The 19333-nt window shown below is 42.4% G+C and overlaps 1 protein-coding gene across 1 annotated transcript in view; it reads left to right on the top strand.

Moving 5' to 3' along the window:
* Nucleotides 1–788: 788 nt before the first annotated feature.
* Nucleotides 789–19333, top strand: part of zcchc7 (zinc finger, CCHC domain containing 7) — a 31373-nt gene continuing 12828 nt past the window's right edge. Inside the window, exons 1-5 of the mRNA XM_010778060.1 lie at nucleotides 789–809; nucleotides 1560–1758; nucleotides 16842–16888; nucleotides 18067–18204; nucleotides 18317–18487. Of these exons, the coding sequence (XP_010776362.1) occupies nucleotides 789–809; nucleotides 1560–1758; nucleotides 16842–16888; nucleotides 18067–18204; nucleotides 18317–18487 (576 nt within the window). The remainder of the gene's footprint in view (nucleotides 810–1559; nucleotides 1759–16841; nucleotides 16889–18066; nucleotides 18205–18316; nucleotides 18488–19333) is intronic.

The following is a 19333-nucleotide window of genomic DNA, read 5'->3' as shown; positions in this document are numbered from 1 at the left end:
CACCTCCACTCTCAAAGAACATCAGGTGAACATTTCAGAGAGCCCACACCACTGCAGCAGTTAAGAGGGCCCAGCAGCGAAGCACCCTCAGGAAGTGTAGTCGCTGCTGGGCCCTCTTAACTGCTGCAGTGGTGTGGGCTCTCTGAAATGTTCACCTGATGTTCTTTGAGAGTGGAGGTGGTATGGAACTGGTAGTTTGCAGGGACAGGGGCAGGGTAGAAAAGTGGGGGGGTCTGCTAGCCTCAAAGCGGGCAAAGAAGTGGTTTAGTTCCTCTGCAAGGTGGGCGTCAGCTCTAGTAGTGCCAGATGTTTTGCCCTTATAGTTGGTTAGCTGGTGAAGGCCCTGCCAAACGCACTGTGTGTTGTTATGAGCGAGATTCTCCTCCACTTTTCCCTTGTAGTCCTCCTTTGCAGCCTTGATGCCTCTCCTCAGATTCGCCCTTGCCATGCTGTACTGGGCTGCGTCCCCCGACGTGAAGGCTGTGTCACGGGAACTCAGGAGAGACCGCACCACTCTTGTCATCCATGGTTTTTGGTTTGGGTAGACCCGAATGCGTTTTTCCACAGTTACAGTGTCTGTGCAGAACTTGATGTAGGATAGCCTCTGTGTGTTCCTCCAAGTCTGCCTGTTCAAATATGTCCCATGCTGTGTGTTCGAAGCAGTCTTGCAGTTGTGAGAGTGCCCCCTCGGGCCAGGTTCTGATATATTTGACCACCGGCTTGGTGTTACTTCTGAGGGGGGTGTAAGCTGGGATGAGAAGCAGTGAGAGGTGGTCAGATAGTCCTAAATGGGGGAGTGGTACCGCTCTGTAGGAATGCTTCAGGTTGAGAATACACTCGGTCCAGTGTATTCTTTCCTCTGGTGGTACATCGTACATATTGTACAAATTTGGGAAGCACATTTTTTAGACATGCATGATTAAAGTCTCCAGCTACAATATGAACTCCGTCGGGGTGGACCAACGAGTTATCCTGAAATGGCAATGGTAGATTAAGCATCAACTGTGACAATGTCAAATACATTGATACACCAGACTGACATCCAAGAACTAGCAGCACCAGTGGCAGACTGATGTATCGCCTTCTTCTTGGCCAAATAATTTATCTTAAACACACCACAACAACATGTTTTCTTATCAGAAAAATATAAGTTTAGAGGGTTAGAAACTGTAAGACCATCACAGTATGCTTTTGAATTAATGTTTCCCACTTGGGCCATTTAGGGTTTCCTACTAAACTCACAGTACTGGCTGCTTTTGTGGTCTAGCTACTGTCCTGTGGCCAGTTTCAGCCAGCTGATTGATTTCTGTTGAGCGTGTTGAACTGGAACAGTATTAGAAAATGACTTGCTGCTGTGGTGGAGCATTCCCAGAAATGTTTAACTCGAGCTGTACATTTTTGTATGCTGGCAAATGAAGAAATAGGTGATATTGTTTTATTTTTCACTCTTAATTCTTAGCTTGTCAGCAGTTTGATCAGTACACAAAAAAAGGTGCATAATGGTGCAACTTAAAGCTTTGTATTTACATCAATATGGTTGTTGTTGTTTGGTCATCTAGGGAACCCAGAAAAGAACTTTAGGCGTCCCGGTGACGGTGGTCTCCAGCAACTCAGAGTCTGACTCAAGCGAGTCTGAATCAAATTCTGAGTCCGAGTCATCTGATGATCTGGAGACCTGGATGATCCTGGGTCCAGGGAACCAGGACGGAGACCAGAGCATCTCACTTAACCTGGAGGGAGGGTCTGACAGCAGCGCAGGTATGTCTTTTGTTTATAGGTTACCTCCTCTATGTGTTTGTACTGGGTGTTTTGTGCATTGTTCAGACTTTATTGAAATGATTTTTGTGCGTTTGAATATGTAGAGAATGGAAGCAGTGAGTCTTTTTGTTCGGTCCAGCTCATTCCTAACACTACCTGCAGCACATTGATAAGGAGTGGGCACAGCAATGGGTTACACTGTGTGTGTGTGTGTGTGTGTGTGTGTGTGTGTGTGTGTGTGTGTGTGTGTGTGTGTGTGTGTGTGTGTGTGTGTGTGTGTGTGTGTGTGTGTAGCATCTGTGCCTGCATTCCTTACGAGTTTGTAAGCTCTTAGCATTCCTGGCACTGTCTGCCCAGTTGCTCGTTTCTCTGATGCATCTTTAAGTATGNTTGCTCTTTCCAGCGCTGTTTTTGCAGGGGGCTGATTCTGTGAGCTGCAGCTGACCACGCCCCCCTGCAGGAGAGATCAGCTGCTGGGCTGTCAGAAGAGGGGGAGAAAAAGAGATCTCCGTCCTCCGTGTTTTATTCTTATAGAAGTAAGAAGAGAAGTAATGGGGCTGAAACCCTCCTTTTTACGCAGCGGTCCAGACATAGACGTCAAACGGCGACACATATTCAGTTGCCAGTTACTTTGGCATTAGGGCAGGGATATCNNNNACTGTGTGTGTGTGTGTGTGTGTGTGTGTGTGTGTGTGTGTGTGTGTGTGTGTGTGTGTGTGTGTGTGTAGCATCTGTGCCTGCATTCCTTACGAGTTTGTAAGCTCTTAGCATTCCTGGCACTGTCTGCCCAGTTGCTCGTTTCTCTGATGCATCTTTAAGTATGTTTATGTGCATTATGTATTGATATGTGCGTGAGGGCTTGTGCAAGTTTGAATATTTGTGTTTTTATAAAATATTCCAGTTCTAATCAGCATGCATGTGTACATACACGGATACCAACAGTCATAACGCTAATGCCAAAAACAAACAAGCGGAGAGACAACAACGCAGGAGGAGAGGTCGGGAGAGATGGGAGTAATCAAAAAATGAATAAAAATGTTCCTCGCAAATCTCCTCAGATCTACACATTATCTTAACCTGCAGTCTCAGCAACCTCTCTGGCTCCCCCTTTTTTCTCCCTCCTACCTAACTCTCTCCCATCTCATTCTTTTATCTTATTTTCCCACTATTGTGCTCCCACTCTGCCTCTCTCTGTGTCTCTCTCACTGTTTCATTCTCATTTGAATTTCCCTGGGCTGATGTTTCTGCAAGAGTGCTCACTGCCTCTTCTACACACAACTGGGCTAAAGGGGGGGGGGGTTCTGGAGCTGGTGGGAAGGCTTGAGGTTTTGGCCTGCTTTTGGAAGGAAAGGAGGATTTTAGGTCTCTGTTTCTCTCTCTTTCATTCTCTCTCTCTCTCATCTGGCGTCTCTCTGTGATCTTTGGAGCTTGACCTCATGTCTGCACATGGGGGGTCATGGGTGTGATGTTGAAGGGGCCTTAAAGTGGGAGGAATGGGGGAGGGTTTATAAAAAAGAAAAAAAGGAATTGAAGGCAGAAAGAGTTGAGGGACGAGCCTCAATAGTCTTGAGCTGCAAGATAATTTGATTCTACATAGTGATCCCTTAGCAGCCGTTGAGTGTGTTGCTTGTGTTCACACTTGAAAAGGGGCAAAAATGTGGAAAAAGATAATTCAATAAATACAAGTATGATATTTTTTTGCCATGAACCCGACAAAGACACCAAAATCAACTATGAATTGATCCCAACAAGTATTTTCTGATTTGGCTAATTGCCCCATTGTTGTCTACAAACTATTCAGAACGCATCAATGAGGAACACTGTTGCCTGGGTGACATACTCATTCATTACGATGAACATGTGCACTTTAGTTTATCAACAGTCAGTACTGCTGCTGTAAACACCCCACGTGCACCAAATGTTTATAAAATAAATCCACAGCTTAAAATAGTCCCCATCAAATGAACTATTACTGTACTTCTGATAGTCACATGACACCAAGGCGCACCAACATGGTCAAACTGCGCTTAATGGCAAACTGACAATGTGGATTTGTATCTTTTCATGCAATTTATTAACAATACCAAAAGTATAAACATTGTCGGCTAGGGTTTATTTGAGTGTTTTTATAGCATTAATAATAATAATAAATTGATTGAAAATCTGTGGGCATCACCTCTTATAAGCAAATTTCTTTGGGGAAACCCTTCAACTTTGTTCTCTTATTAACTAAAAACTTCATGCAAGATATCATATATTTAGTTTGCTGTTGTTGTAGACTATTTTGTCCCACAATGGATTGCACAAGGGAAAGAAATAAGTGATGACAAAATAAGAAGATAAAGGAAAATAATAATCCCCAACAAATATTTTTCGCTATCAAGGATAACCGGCTGTGGAGTTTAAAGCTTAAACAATTGGCCAATAAGTTGATTAATCGAATGTTAAACAAATATTTTTGGTTTAAACAAATAAAATCCCCAAGATATCCCAATGATTTTATAGTAACAGCTCTTCAAATGTGAGAATTCGCTGCTTGATTCTTTTTAATATCATTGTAAATTAAAGATCTTTGGGTTTGGAGTATCGACTGACACAAATACAAGACCCTTATATATTTGATCCTTCTGTAGACTGATTGATAAATCAAGATAATAATTGTTTGCAAATTGCAGTTTAGTTGGCACGTGTATCATCTTCTCATGGTAGGAAATGGTAAAGTATATCTATTTAAAGTGGACTTAAGGATGAAAGCAGTATAGGATGAACATTTGTAAGCAGTACAAACGGTGATATACTTTTGATTATTCGCCCATTGTTTCTGCATAGCTGGTGTAGGTTAATAAGTTCTTATTTTCTTGTTCGAGAGAATATGTTTCACATGCCCTTTTTATTTTCTGAAGAAATGCATCGATACAATCAGCCTTAGGTAGATTTCTTATCACTGTAATAACCTTTATATTTATAACCGAGGGCTGTTGGAAAAATAAACAATTGATTTCTGGTTTTATGTGCCATGCTATGTTGTGTGTTGACTCCTGTAGCCCGGGAGCCCAGCTAGTTTTTCATATTTGTGCGAGTGTGTGAGTAACAGGTTTGCACAGCAGTGACTAATAGTATTTGTACGCCTAAACCCCATCTCAGCATCACCATCAAATCACATTCACTACACTTAGTCTCCCCCTCTCACCCTACAGAAATTGAATCCTTTCATCCTCTTTCTCATTCTGACTCCCTCCTACACGGTGTCACTTGTTCACATACTTTTACAATCTAATCTTTTTTCACTCCATCACATATGTTTTTTTATCAAATACATGGACACACATACACGCCGATGCACACTCAGCCTCAGGAGCTATCTGTCGACTGGCTGTACAGGGGCAGCTGTTGGTGGGTGGATCTGTAGGGACAGTGGATAAGGGAAAGAGAAAAGATAGAGAAAAGGGGGATGAGCGAGGGCCGTCTGCCTGTCCGGCAGCCATGCAGCAGCAATCAGATGGAACAACAGAGAAAAAGCAGGGCTTCCCAAAATCCAGCTCAGTGCCTCTCCCACCCGGAGAGGTGTGCGTGTACATGTCCGTGAATGAATCCGGGGTGTAGGCGGGGTGTGCTGAAGCTAAACTTGAATCGTAAGTGGTTAAACTTCACTCAGTGGTCACACTTTTTTTTTTCTTCTTTCTCTGTTGCTCCCCCCAGTTCTCTCATTCACTTTTTTGTCCCCTCGGTCTTGGTCAGTGCACACCAAACTTTGTTTGAGGCTTAGAGAGCAGCTCTGGCTTGCTATCGGGGTGGCCGATCACATCAGAGTGTGTGTTGATGTGTGAGTGTGCTTCAATGAAAGTCGTGGTGAATTAGAGAGAAAGGAGTGTGTTTTTATGTTTGTACCCAAAGGTTAACTCACAGAATAAGAAGGTAAGCTCATTTCCTCTCCTCTCCCTTCCTTAATCTTGGTTTTCTCTCTTCTGTGTTGTTCTTTACAGTTTTATCATGCAGTCTAGATTGCCTAGGTATAAAACAAATTTTTTACCGCCTTAAATATGTGTGTGTTAAAAGCAGTATACTACTGCTTTTAACACACACATATTTAAGGCGTGTGTTCACTCTGAACCTTCATATGTGTGTGAATGAGTAATGCTGCTTGGGGCCTGAAGCTTTTTCCCGTAGCTTCCTGCACTCAGAGACCTCAGTTGGCCTCTGTATACGTTGAAGTGTGTTTAATGCTAACTCACATGCCAGTGTACTGTACAAGGAAAATATGGATTTAGCTTGCTTCTGTGTGTTTTGTGGTTGTGGGCATTGGGATTGTAAAATTAGATTACAATGGCCTGTTGAGTACCACACTGTGTGTGTGTGTGTGTGTGTGTGTGTGTGTGTGTGTGTGTGTGTGTGTGTGTGTGTGTGTGTGTGTGTGTGTGTGTGTGTGTGTGTGTGTGTGTGTGTGTGTGTGTATGAGAAACAGTGTGTGTGTCCGTGTGAGATAGAGAGTGTGTGTGTGTGTGTGTGTGTGTGTGTGTGTTATAGGTGGGTGTGTGTGTTGTGGGTGGGCGGGTGCTGCAGAAGGGAGGCATGGATAGGATCAGCTCTTATCTTGGCTGCCCAGTGCCACACGAGGTGTAACGCCACACCCACACTACCACACAGTGTGTTTGAACAGGCGCACACACACACACACACACATAAAATCGCTGTGCCATAGTTGGACTTGTATTATCCAGTTTTGACAGAGGATATGCAAATTAGATGAGACTACTGTGTAGGCCTAATATTAGCGCATGCAAAAATAAATTGTAGAAATTCAGTTGAAAGCCTGATGCTTTCATTTTAAAAATTGCATTTGATTGAACAATCATTTGATGCTGGCAGCCCCAGAAATGTAATGACGACAGTAATCTGTAAAATTAAAACGGCAGTTTCTTTGTAATATTGAAAATCCCCATAGTCAGCGGTCGTGTCCATTATCATGTTGAGAGTGAGGTTTACTTATATTAGTCAAAAATAAAATCTGATTTTGGCCTCTACGTTGTAATTTGCCTACTGAGAGGATGCACCATGCTCATCAAGAGGCTTAACAGATTGAAGGCTCTGTGCTAGTTGCTATATTTATTTGACATTCATAATAATGTCTGGCATATATCCTTTTGTGCAAAGTAGCTATCATATTGTTCCTTTGGATTGACCTTCATCCGCCTAGATATCAATTTCACAAAAAGTATGCACAAACCGCTAACTGGAAAAATAAGTCCATCTCATTTAGCTTTTTATTTTTCCTCCATTGTTCATGTAACTGCTGAACAGATCCACTGTAAGTTTAATTCTGTCAACTGTTTAATCCCAGTTAATATAGTTTTCCCAGCGCTTTCTTTTAAAAAAGTGAGGTTAATTAACACAAGCCAACAACCGAAGAAAGGCGGCAGTATACATTTAAATCAAATCATAAATCATGTGAAGCAGCACTTCCAAAGAATTCTGTGTGGACGGTCAAACGCGGGGCTCAGCGTCAGACAGGGAGAGAGAGATGAGAGTGGGTAAGCTAAAGTGGATGAGACAGGCCTTGAAAAGGATCGGCCACGGTGATGCTGTTGGTCAGAGCCGGTTTGTCTCCAGTCAAGATCTCAGAGTGGCTCAACACTGTTGGATATCGGTCTGCACACGCTGACATCCGCCGCTGTCTGTCAGTCTGTGTGCGTGGTTCTTACAGTCAAACCTGCTCAGATAACACTTGACCTGCTGTGGCTCCATGCAAAATACTAATACTAATCTGGTTTCGCTAGTGTATCTCAAGATAAATGAAACAGCTGTTTATCTGTTTCAGATTCATGACATTGGGCCACATTTGAATCGGTTTGTTTGAAGCTTTTTTTTTACGTCAATTGAGTAGACACAGTTGATTCTGAATTAAATGTATGTATTTTCAATTGATATTGGTGTCACTTTGGTTTTGAGAATGTGATGGTGTATTTTAAATAATTATAGAAATGTAACTTTATTGATGGTTTTCCTTCCTCCTTCACATGGCAGAATTAATATAAGATAATTATGCTATTAGTTACTGCAGACATGTGTGCTTCTGCTGTGATATTATGTACTTTTCTCATGCTGTTATGCAGAATTTATTTAGACCACATTTATCTGCATCTGGAAGAGACAAGCCATCCTGTCTGAAAGTACTCTTTGTCAAAATAATTTATGAAAATGTCTCAATTTTTTCGTGGAAACTTACAGTTAAAAACACCCACAGACATCTGCGGTGGCGGCTGCAGGTGCTCATTTGTATTAATGTGACTGTTTGTTCTTCTGAGTGAAATAGAGGCCACATTTAAATATAATCTAGTAGAAAACATTTCGGCTTAACTTGCAGTTAGACACTCACACGTACACTGCAGGCCGGGCAGCATGAAAAAAATATTTCTCTAGATGAAAAGGATTTATATGGCATCAAATCTCGATAGTTAGACTATCAATGAAGATATTGATGGTATACGATGATGATAATATTTTGCATTACAGAAATGTGAGAATATTTTTGAGTGAAAGTGAAGGTGTGATGCCAGGTTGGACATTGTGTTTGTTGGAGTGTGAAGGTGTGTGCATTTAAAGACAAAAGTGTGTGTGTCTGTGAGAGCCGGTGTCAGCCTCACCACGCCTGAGGTGAGCCCAATAACCGTGCCGTGGCCCACTGGAACGAAGTTTCACCGTCTTTAGTTCCGAATAGAGAAAAGAATGTGACATAAAATGAAATAGTTTTCAACACTGTACGGTTTTCATGTGAAGCTGTGTTTTTCTTTCCTGTGATTTTAAATACCAAGGTAACTACCCGAAGGCGTCACAATGAACGCAATGTTTCTTTTTTTTTAAAGCAAAAACACACAACCTCCTGTTCTCAGTAACTGTAGCCTGAAGGAAGGGGTAATAAACTGGAGACCAGAAGGTCCCTACTGTAGTTTAATGTGTGTGTTGAGGGGGTGATAGCATAGGGAATCCAAGTCTTCTTTTTTAACCTTTATTTAACCAGAATATCCCATCGAGAGCAAGAATCTCTGCTCTAAAGAGACCTGCAACAGACATTGTGCCCTGAAGCTACAGGATAATACATCTAGACAAATGCTCACACACACTTGCTGAAACACTCTCATGTACGATTAAATAAAACTTCTAAGCCTCGACACCTTAATCCCGCTTGGTATGTTGCGGCGGACAGTGCAGTGTGTGACTATAATAGTATTTAATTTGTCCTATTGTCAAGCGCTATTCAGTTTTGGCCTGAATTACGCCACCTCTTCGTCGTCTTTTTTGCTCCCTTGTGCATTCACCATTTCATTTTTTTCCTTTTTTAGACGACCTGAAAAGAAGGGCGGGAGGGAAGGGACAGAAACTAGCGGAGAAAAAAATGTCAATTACAATTACCAATAATAATCATTATAATTAAGCAATCACTTAATAGGAAATCAAATTATTATGGGGGGTGACAGTGGGACAGAGGGAGGTCCCGTGGGACTTTATTAATTTATTTTCCTTTATTTGGCCGGAGAACTTTCCCCTTATTGTCTTTCCTTGGTTTCTGGGAGGGGTCGTCAATAGGGCTTTATTAACTGGTAGCCTAGGGTGGTGATATTTTTGGGGGGATGGAGAAGGGGAAGGGTGTGGAGGGATATGTATTAATATTAAAACGTTTTTGGGATGAGGATAAGGGGCGAGCGGTTTGAGTGAGGTAAGGCAGCGAAGGCAGTCACAGATCCACAAAATCACCCCCTCTCCCCTCGGCTCGTTTCTCTCCCCCCTTTTCATTGCCCCACTTCTTCCGCAAGCATCGGCACTAGCAGAGCTGTTTTGGAATCAGAAGTTAAATTTAACAGTCAACAGGATAAGAGGGAGAACACACTAACGCACACATTTGGGGTTAGTACACTTGCTCCGGTATGCAAAGGGTTGACTAATAATAGCTGGGCAATGTTTTTCACAAGGTCCCACAGGGGGGTGGGTGTGTGTGTGTGTGTGTGTGTGTGTGTGTGTGTGTGTGTGTGTGTGTGTGTGTGTGTGTGTGTGTGTGTGTGTGTGTGTGTGTGTGTGTGTGTGTGTTACAGTAGGATGAGGAAGGAAAAAGCCAAATTAAAACTTTTAAGCACCATTATTTAATTACCCCATAGGCTGTGGATTTGAAGGGTGTGTGTGTTGTGTTTGCTCATGCAATCCTGTGCTGCTGTCCAGGATTATTTCAGTTTTTCAATTTGCCCTTTCTCCTCTCTGCCTGTGTGTGTGTGCAATTGTGTGCATGAGCATTCATGTGTGTGTTTGTATGTGCGTTTGACTACAGTATAACCTCGTATTGGTTGCCCCCTCCCTTTCACCTCTACCCGCCACACACACACTGGCACAGACATGCAATGCACGGATGCTGAAGCGCCGGCAGATAAAAAGGCATTATGGTAAATTCCACTTAATGACAAATTTTTAATTTGGGGAACAGGGCTTGCTGAATGGAGCTTAATTACCGGGGCCAAAGATCCCTCGGAAAAATAACCCCCTCGACATGCCCAACCTGCCCGATAATGGAGCGCTCCACAAAATGCCTCAGATTAACCAACGCCGTTTATCTCCCCCTTCCCACCCCCCTTTCTCTTGCTGTATAATAACAAAAATAACAATCATGAAAATTCTATCTGCCTCCCAGCCCCCATCACCCCACTTCCCTCTCCCGTCTTTCCGCCCTCCCGCCCACTGCCTGGTTCACTCCCGCAGGAGGAAATTCATCAAAAATGAAATTGAGGTTGCAACTCACTGGTTTTATTAAAATATATTTGCCCCTTACAGACGCTACGTGATTGTGTGTTAGTGTGTTTCGCCCAAAACACTGAATTATGTGGTCAGTTTTATCAGCATTACTTTAGGTGCTTACAAACACAAGTATGAGTTTAGCCTCAAAACACTTGTTGGCTAGTACGCTTCCCTGTCGTTGTACTGTGGAGACTGACTTCCCGAGCATTAGGAACAATGAATTGATTGAAACAAATGTCGTTACTAGTACAAAAGTATACTCTTCTTTAAACAAACTAAAAGGGACCAACTTGTTAGACTATACTGATACAAAATCTCAACTATAAGTATTCAACTTTAAATAAGGGTTGCACAGACAATTCTAAAGATAATACATTTACTGACAAAAAGAAACCCAATCCTCATAATTCAGAAACCTGTTTAAATTTTACTTTTGATGACACTGTGCAAGTCATTATGCTTGATACAGATTCAAAAATTATATTATAAACAGGTTTTTAGAATATATTAGTTTTGTGCATCCAGGTAATATCCATTCCAAAAGGAGGGTTTGTATTTAACTTATTCTTTTAATCTTAATAAATATATTTTACTACACAATGTTAGTGAAACTATCCCTTTTTAAAGTCAAAAGACATATACTATGTTATTATTTGATCGATATGTCAAAATGAAAGTTCCCAAGTTTTTGTGGCCTAAATAGCTAGAGAAGAATACATTTTAAATCAAATGTAAAAGAGCTTTTTTGTTTTGCTGTGATGGGTGGTAGGTACAAAACATCATCAGCATGTTTTGGTTAATTAAATTAGTCAAATTTGGATTCAGCCGCTTTTTCAAACACAGATGCATGATTTGGTGTGTCAGGAGTGTGTGTTTCAATAAGAGCAGTTAGGATTATCAACATTTAGGGGGAGATAAATGTTGCCACTCTCCACTAAATAGAAAGCTAGCGGATATTAAAACAACACAATGACTACCTTTGTAACCCGTTGACGTTCACTGGCTCGGTTTTGGATAACTTGTATATGGAACCGCAGTATACCTGCACACTAACACACACCCACAAACACAGACATACACACTCACTTTTTTTGGCCTTCTCTGGTCCCTGTTGTTGTGTACCCTGATTGGACCATGTGGTTGCCATGCGGTTGCCAGGCCGCGCCCCTGCTGTGTGGTAATTGGTGTCTGTGGTATTGCCGCGTGGCGATGGTACTTTGACTGACAGGTTTGGCCACCTGCCCTGCCCTGGCTGCCAACATGGTGTGGAAGGGGGCAGAAAGGAGGGGAGGACGTGGCATGGGCAGGCAGGGGGTGAACACTCGGCTTGTCATGCGGGGGATGGATAATCAGAGACGGGTTGCGATGAAATATGAGATGGTCAAACACGAAGCCGATTCAACAGGAACCAGGGTGATGGCATCTGTTTTCTTCTCCCCTTTCTTACCAAGCTGCACCCCCCAAAACTCTGACCAGAAAACATGTTTATCAGATCACCTTTTGAAGATTGACTTAATATACATGCCAGTCTGATATGTCAAGGTTGCTGTCAAAGAAGCTTACAAACGGCAATCAAGGTTGACCTCAAGCATCATGAAGCACAGGCCAGAAAGAGTTCTTCGACCTAACCAGTTGTAATTTGGTTAGATTGGTATACATTATTTTCAATCATCATATATTGAGAAGTGTTCTCTATTGTCTAACCTGCCCAGGTTCAGTATCCTTTTTCTTTACATAATTGTATGGATTAACGTCCTCCTCTTTATATCAACTAAATAAACCTAAAATTGAAATGGTGTTGGTCTGTTGGTTGCCATGTGTTGCAAGAACATACAGCGGTTGCATACACATGATGCCCAGTGTTTATGGAAAAGAGACATAAAAACATATATTGGCTCGGGCTGGGTTTGAGTTTGAGACACACATTCGTTAAGTACCAATTGGGTTCAGTCAAGTCAGATCCTAGTTGCGTCCCTCCCCAGCTTCAGATCTGATTTTGAACTAGAAAAATAACTACTAAATGTTTTCTCTATATTCTTCTGAATAGTCAAACATTTAAGTTGAAAGGTTGTAAATGTGATTTTGATAAGGAGTCCACAACATAAATCCATCTTCAATTATCAAGACTGTTGGTTCAACACAAGCATTCACACATACATTCAAACACTGGTGGAAGAGCCTACCATACGCGGTGTCACCTCACCCGGACAAAAAAAACTTACACTCATGCCTCAGCCAATGGTGCAATATCTTGCCTAAGGACACTTCAACACATAGACTGATCAAACCACCCATCTTTTGATTAGTTGACAACCTTGCTACCCGTTAAATAAATACGGTTATAGCTGAAGTAAATAAAGGAATGTTTGCCACAGTTTAAGAATGCTTTTAATTTGACTTTCTCACCTATATCTCTCTAACAGAGGTAAAGGTGGAGATGGGCAAAGAAACGGCATGTATTTAAGTCGAAGGAAATCTGCAGCTTTCATCTATAATAGGTCTATTCAGCTATTGATCTATTCGCAGCATGGCAAATATCTGCTCACAGTCTCTATCTCCTTCTTGTTCTGCATCTCATTTCATCTTCACTACCTAATTTGCCCCAGTCCTCCACTGTCCTCCTTTTTTCCTCAAACACTCCTCTACCTGAATGCTCTTTGCTGTCCGGTGGGCTTGATATTCAGACAGCTCCTCTTTTGTTGTGTTGTAATGTGCTCCATGGCCCATACCAATGCATCCTCACCCTCCTCTCCCTCCCCCTCTCTTCCTCTCACTGTTCTTGTTCATCTGACTTGTTCTCCTGCTCTCTTTGCTATTGTGTTTTACACCCTCGGCCAGACTTTTCTGTCACACAAAAGAGGCGTAGAAAAGCTACGGGTTTGTGTGCGTGTGTCTGTGTGTGCGTCTGACTTGGCCAACCTTTTGGTATGTTTAACCTCGCAGAGGGCAAGGCTGCAGGGCAAGGGTGATGTCACAAAGGAAGCACTTTTTTTGTGCGCACACACCGACACACACATACACAGCCTGCCCACTCCCGCCCACCCCTCACCATTGTCATGTATAGTGTTGCTAATCCGACCCTGTCGCTTCAGTATCAAACATAACCTCCATTTGAGGGGGCAAGGCCCTTTCTTTCACTCCTATTTTGTGTAGGTGTGTATGCGTGCGTGAGTGCACTGGTTGGTGTGTTAATGGGCCTGGTCAACAGCGTGGTACAATGGGCAGACTGGTTTGGGATGCCTGTTTAAGTGTCGGGACAGGGAAAGAGGGTTTGGGGCAAGGCAAGTCTGACTTTGATGTTACTGGGACAGAGGAGTAAATGGCTTGTAGACACACACACACACTCATACTCACACTCACACATACACACACATACACACACATACACATACACAACCACAGGAAACATGGTCACAGTTATGGGTGGTTGTCAGGAGAGACCCCGTTACAAAATGTGTGTGTATTTCCCAGTCTCATCCCTGGGTTATCACATTTCAACCATCGTGCCTGGACAGCCTGGCAGAATTATGCTGCTTGTGGCCCCCTATATTCTGTGTGTGTGTGTGTGTGTGTCACCCCAGGAGAGCTGGGTGTTCATGGTTCATTAGCCCCACGTACACTTGTAGTCTGTTCTCACTGGTAGAAGGGATGGATTCAAATCTCTCACACACACACACACACACTCTGTTTTGTTCTGTTCTGCCGGCTCTGATGAACTGGCACGCAGCCTCCTCCCCTCTCCTCCTCATCTTCTAGTAATCAGGGTACCTATGAGACAGACAGGTAGCATCTGTCGCCTTCTTTCCCCTGATCCTTCCCTCCCTCTGTTTCTCCGTCTCCCCCTCTTCCATGCCATTGTGTCGAATTTCCCTCGATGACGGATTGATGTGATAATGTACAACTTGTCCCGGAGAATAAAAACTTGTGTGTAAATTGACATGCTAAGGAACGTTTTCTCAATTTCATTTTCTGCTGATTGTTTGAGAACATGTGGAGATCTTTCAAGACTCTGGATCCTGGTTTTCCTCAGATACCTACTCCCGACGCATCACATACATTTCCTTTTTAGGATTTATTGGTCAGTTGAAATTGCTACAGTGGATATGGCTGAGGCCTCTCTCCCGCGTCCGTTCAGCTGTTTGGAAAAGGCGCTGCCATCTGCTTATTTAGCTCCTGACTCCTTCAGATCAGTTTGGCCAAGATGAAGCAAGCAGCTCTCGTTTGGTTTTGAGCAAGGCCTCAAGGCTGATTAGCATATTTTCACCAAGTGTACAGACAACAGACCCCCACCCACCCTCTCCTCTTTTCCTACCCCCCCATGTGTTTGATTCCTCGGCCGTGACAAAGAGCTTCAACCTTTATCCGTGTGTGTGTTGGTGAGATGGGGGGCCCTTAGATTAAGGGAAAGCTTCCTGCTCTTTATTTGGGAAGTCCCCCTGGGAGACGCTTTGGGAATGACTTTCGTTGAGTCACTAACGCCTACTCACACACAAACACACACACACACACACGCACACAATCATTCTTAGATGAACTTCTACTCACACATACACACCTTCACCCCTGCCTTTTTTCAACAAGCTGCCCATTGACTTGATGCTAGTTGTTGTGTAACACTTACTACACGTGCATGAACGCTTTCAGAAACACACACACACACACACACACACACACACACACACACACACACACACACACACACACACACACACACACACCACACACACACCACACACAGAGGCCCCCCAGTCTGTTCATGGTAGTTAAGGTAGGTAGATGGAAAACTGTGGTACACTGATCCTTAGCTGACAACATGCAGTCAATTTCATAGTAATTTAAATTATCTTTCAAGGATAATGCCAAAAATGGCTTGTTCCAGTTTCGCTCATGTGTGGATTTTATGCTTTTCTTTGTTTTATAAAATGTATTTAGCATTTAAATAAATCACCGTGGGCTTTGTAAAATTGTAGTGAGCATTTTTTATTATTTTACATTTTTTGACCAGACCTTAAAGTGAATTATAAATAAACAGTTACTAGGTACTAAGTAATTCCGTTTAATTTGAACAACTTCGACTGTTATTTCACTTTTGATACAGATTTTTCTTCCTTGGAGATGCTTAAATTATGTATAGGGGACATTTTAAGAGCATCTTTTGAGAAAAGTATTTGCATTATGGTGGCTTGTACACGGTCTATGGTCACTGGTAGGTGTATTAAAAAAATATATAAAGGTTTCAATCTGCCCAAATGAATCAACCCAGAGCGCAAATGATGTTAAATTGATTCATTTTTAGAATCATCCAAATTAGGGTCACACGTTTTTGCTCTAAACTGTACAGCGTTGAGTTGCTTGCAAGGGTGCTGTGTGTTTGTTTTTTGAGGATCAAGGTCGTGGCAGAAAGAAGCCCCATCCAAACAGCAGCCATTTTAATTTGTTTGACGGGGGAAGAAAGGTGATAACCTCCCTCACACCCGGGGAGGAGTTGGGTAGAAAACAAGGAGAGGAGGAGAGAGAGAGAAAGCAAAGTAAGGAGGGCTAAGCTGAATTGCGATAAGGTGGCAGATAGAGAGACTCTGAAAAAGAGAGAAAGAGAGAGAGGTGGAAAGGAGACTGTAATATTTGATTATGGCTCAAGGCTGTATGTTTGTCCAAAGGCTAAAGACTGTCAACCAGCTAATCGTGGGGGTCGATGGGTGGGTGTGTCTGTGTCTGTATGTGTTTGTGAAAGTCTGTGTGGGTCATTGCTATCAGCACATAATTTATGCTGAGTACATGTGTCTGTGTGTTTCTGTGTGTGTGTTTGTGTGTACGTTACAATGTCTGGATGTCGGTTACAGTTCTCTGGGCCTGAGGAGTACAGGGGCGTCCCTCAGGGCGCTGTTAGTGCCACTCTCATACAGATGTGCTGGGCTGCCATTGTGTCAGTTTCTGTGCGTGTCCTTCTCTTACAGGAAACTGAACTTACTCCTCAGGGTTTAGAGTTCTTAATAGGGTTGGATATTTTCTAGAATTTGTCAGCTATGGCTCTAAATCTTGTTGTATTGAGTAAAAAATGTATGCCACCGATAACCAATATTTTTAACAAATGTTTAATCATTGGTTCTTTTGAATTCAAATTAAGGAAGGCCTCTTGATCCTTACCTTTTTATCATTTTAAAAATCTTCCCATTGATTACATTGATTGTTGTATGTTTATGATGAGTGGTTTTCATGAGATGCCTTTTGTCAAACATAAAAACACCAAAAGTGTATACAGTTAAAATGTAAAGTGACCTTGTTGTAAATACTTTTTTCTGTTCTATCAGATGCTGAAGAGAAGGCCAGCTGGTTGGTTTCGTCAAAGGATAAGGACGTAAGAAGACATCAGTATTTTTACAGTGATTTGTATATTTTGACTAGTTGAGTACTTCGTGGCCACAGAGCGTGAACGTTGTGATCAGCTGTTTTAGCGCAGTTCTCCAGTCTCCCTCCGCAGCCGGTTGGCGTAGTTTTGGCACAATTCCGTTGTACAGCCCGACGTTAACAGCAGCCCTGTCTGTGCACACGGAGACCGACCCTGTCGTCCGGTGATCTAACCGCCTTCTGGAAAAGCTTCACAAGTACGTCGGTACGCAAATGCGCTTTGTGACACAAGTGACGGTACGCATTTCAGATTGTTGCCGCGCATGCGTACCTGCGTACCAGTTATGTGCACCCATGCCCTGTACCCTGTACTACAGCAAAAGTATTCTCCGTCGGGACTTCCTTCAACAACACCACGCCGTTATCTTGATTCTGATTGGCCAGAAGACATTATCAAAGATGTTCTATTGAGAAGACGATCACTACGTGACAAAAGTTTTCAAAACCGTTTCTAGTCTTCGGTATTTCCAGACAAGTGGCTACTGAAATCAATCTTACTAACTGCTGTCTGTGCAATTCTCGGCGCGAGTTGGCGTATTTTATTTTGCTTACTTTAACATCATTTTTCATGGTGGGGCTAAGCCATTTCTTGGTATGGGTGTAGCCTACCCCAGCCATACCCTGGCGCTGCCACTGGTGGGATGTATGGGGCGGTCCATTCTGCACATGCGTTGAATGCGTTAAATATTTTAACGCAATTAATTCAAAAAATGTATTACCGCCGTTAGCGCGATAATTTTGACAGCATTAATTTTGACATTTAGCCACTTTTCGTTCGATGGCTTTTTACAAAGTAGTTGGACTGGTGGTCTAAATGGCAGCCATTTTCGGCAAACCTTTTCTGAATAAAAGGCGGATGTGTTGAGCCAAAACTTATTTTTAGAATAGTGCACAGTTCAATTGTTTGGATAATTAGGACTGTCAGTTTTTTGGATATAAGCCAAAGTAATATGTAAGAAGTAATGTGTGATTTCCAAAAATAATAAGTATAACCGTAGGCTATGTATTATATATTGTCACTTGTTTTTGTCAGTCAAAATTAGTTGGAAATACAATTCTAAGATGTTCATGATTTTTCTATACACATGTTTAAATAAATAATGAGAGTATCAACTGTGTATGTTTCAGGCTGGGATCTATAACAGAGACAAGGGTGCAAGAGCAACGGGGCCGCGGCTGTCAAACCGATACTACACCGACAAGAATGTCCAGTGTAGAAACTGCAGCAAGAACGGACATCTCTCCAAGAACTGCCCAGAGTCCAAAGTCAGTTCAACTCAGTGCACCGTAGCGTGTACAGCTTATACACTCTGATGAGTACCAATATGTAAAACTACTAACTGTGTTATGTGTGTTTTTTATGTGCGTGTGTGAGCAGCAGTTGGTGCCCTGCTATCTTTGTGGAACCCCAGGCCACCTGTCCAGTGAATGTCCCAACAAGCACTGCAACAACTGCGGCCTGCCCGGGCACCTCTACAACTCCTGCAGAGACAGAGCGCACTGGCACCAGCACTGCGAGCGCTGCTTCATGACAGGCCACTCAACAAATGTGAGTATAGCATTTTATTTTATTAGGTTGGAATTAAAATAAGAAAATAATGCTCTGCACATTCCACAACTCATGGCCATTAATCTGCTGCTGTAACAGCCTCACCTCTACTGATTTGTAAACCTAGCTGAAGGGATTTGCTCCCATTTGTTGTAGCGGCCAGTCCTTTTTTAATGGAACTTGGTTTGTGCATATGAGCATTGTGATATTGAGACAAGAAAGGTCCTTTCCAAAATGTTGCATCAAAGTTGGCCATATGTTCTATTTTATACAAGGTTATTCAGCACAATGTCATTGGATTTAAACAAAATAAATACAAAAGCAAATAGACAATGAGGACATACGTTTCATTATAAAAAAAGAAAGGGAATTAAGGGAATGCGTTGATCTTAATGACCATTTGTATATCCATTACTTACCCTGTGTCACTTGAATTTGTGAAGAAATTCTTGTGAAAGATAGAATCTGAAAATGAAAAACTTTTTAAAAGAATTGTAGTAACATCAAAACTATATAAAAACATCTGTTTACAAACTCTGTGCAAACCGTACATTCTAAAACACTTCTGCATAAACCGCATGCATTTTCAGTTTTTTTCTCATTTTTCAAGGGCTGGCAGGGTCAGTTACTTAAATACAAATAATAATTTGGGGGTTGGAGTATTCCTTGATGTATTTCGGGAGATTGAATCAACTTGATGCCACAGTATGAGGTCAAATGGCCTCAGATGATGTGTGTGTGCAGTAGGCTTTGGCTTGTTGTGTTGCTGTATGAGAACAAGTTGAAACACCAACCACTTAATGGCAAAAGTATACCCTCTCCATTACCACCCCCCCCCCCCATTTC

Source organism: Notothenia coriiceps, unplaced genomic scaffold (genome assembly GCF_000735185.1).
Source record: "Notothenia coriiceps isolate Sejong01 unplaced genomic scaffold, NC01 NC01_scaffold00018996, whole genome shotgun sequence".
Taxonomy (NCBI): Eukaryota; Metazoa; Chordata; class Actinopteri; order Perciformes; family Nototheniidae; genus Notothenia; species Notothenia coriiceps.
This window is presented reverse-complemented; position numbering and strand designations above follow the sequence as displayed.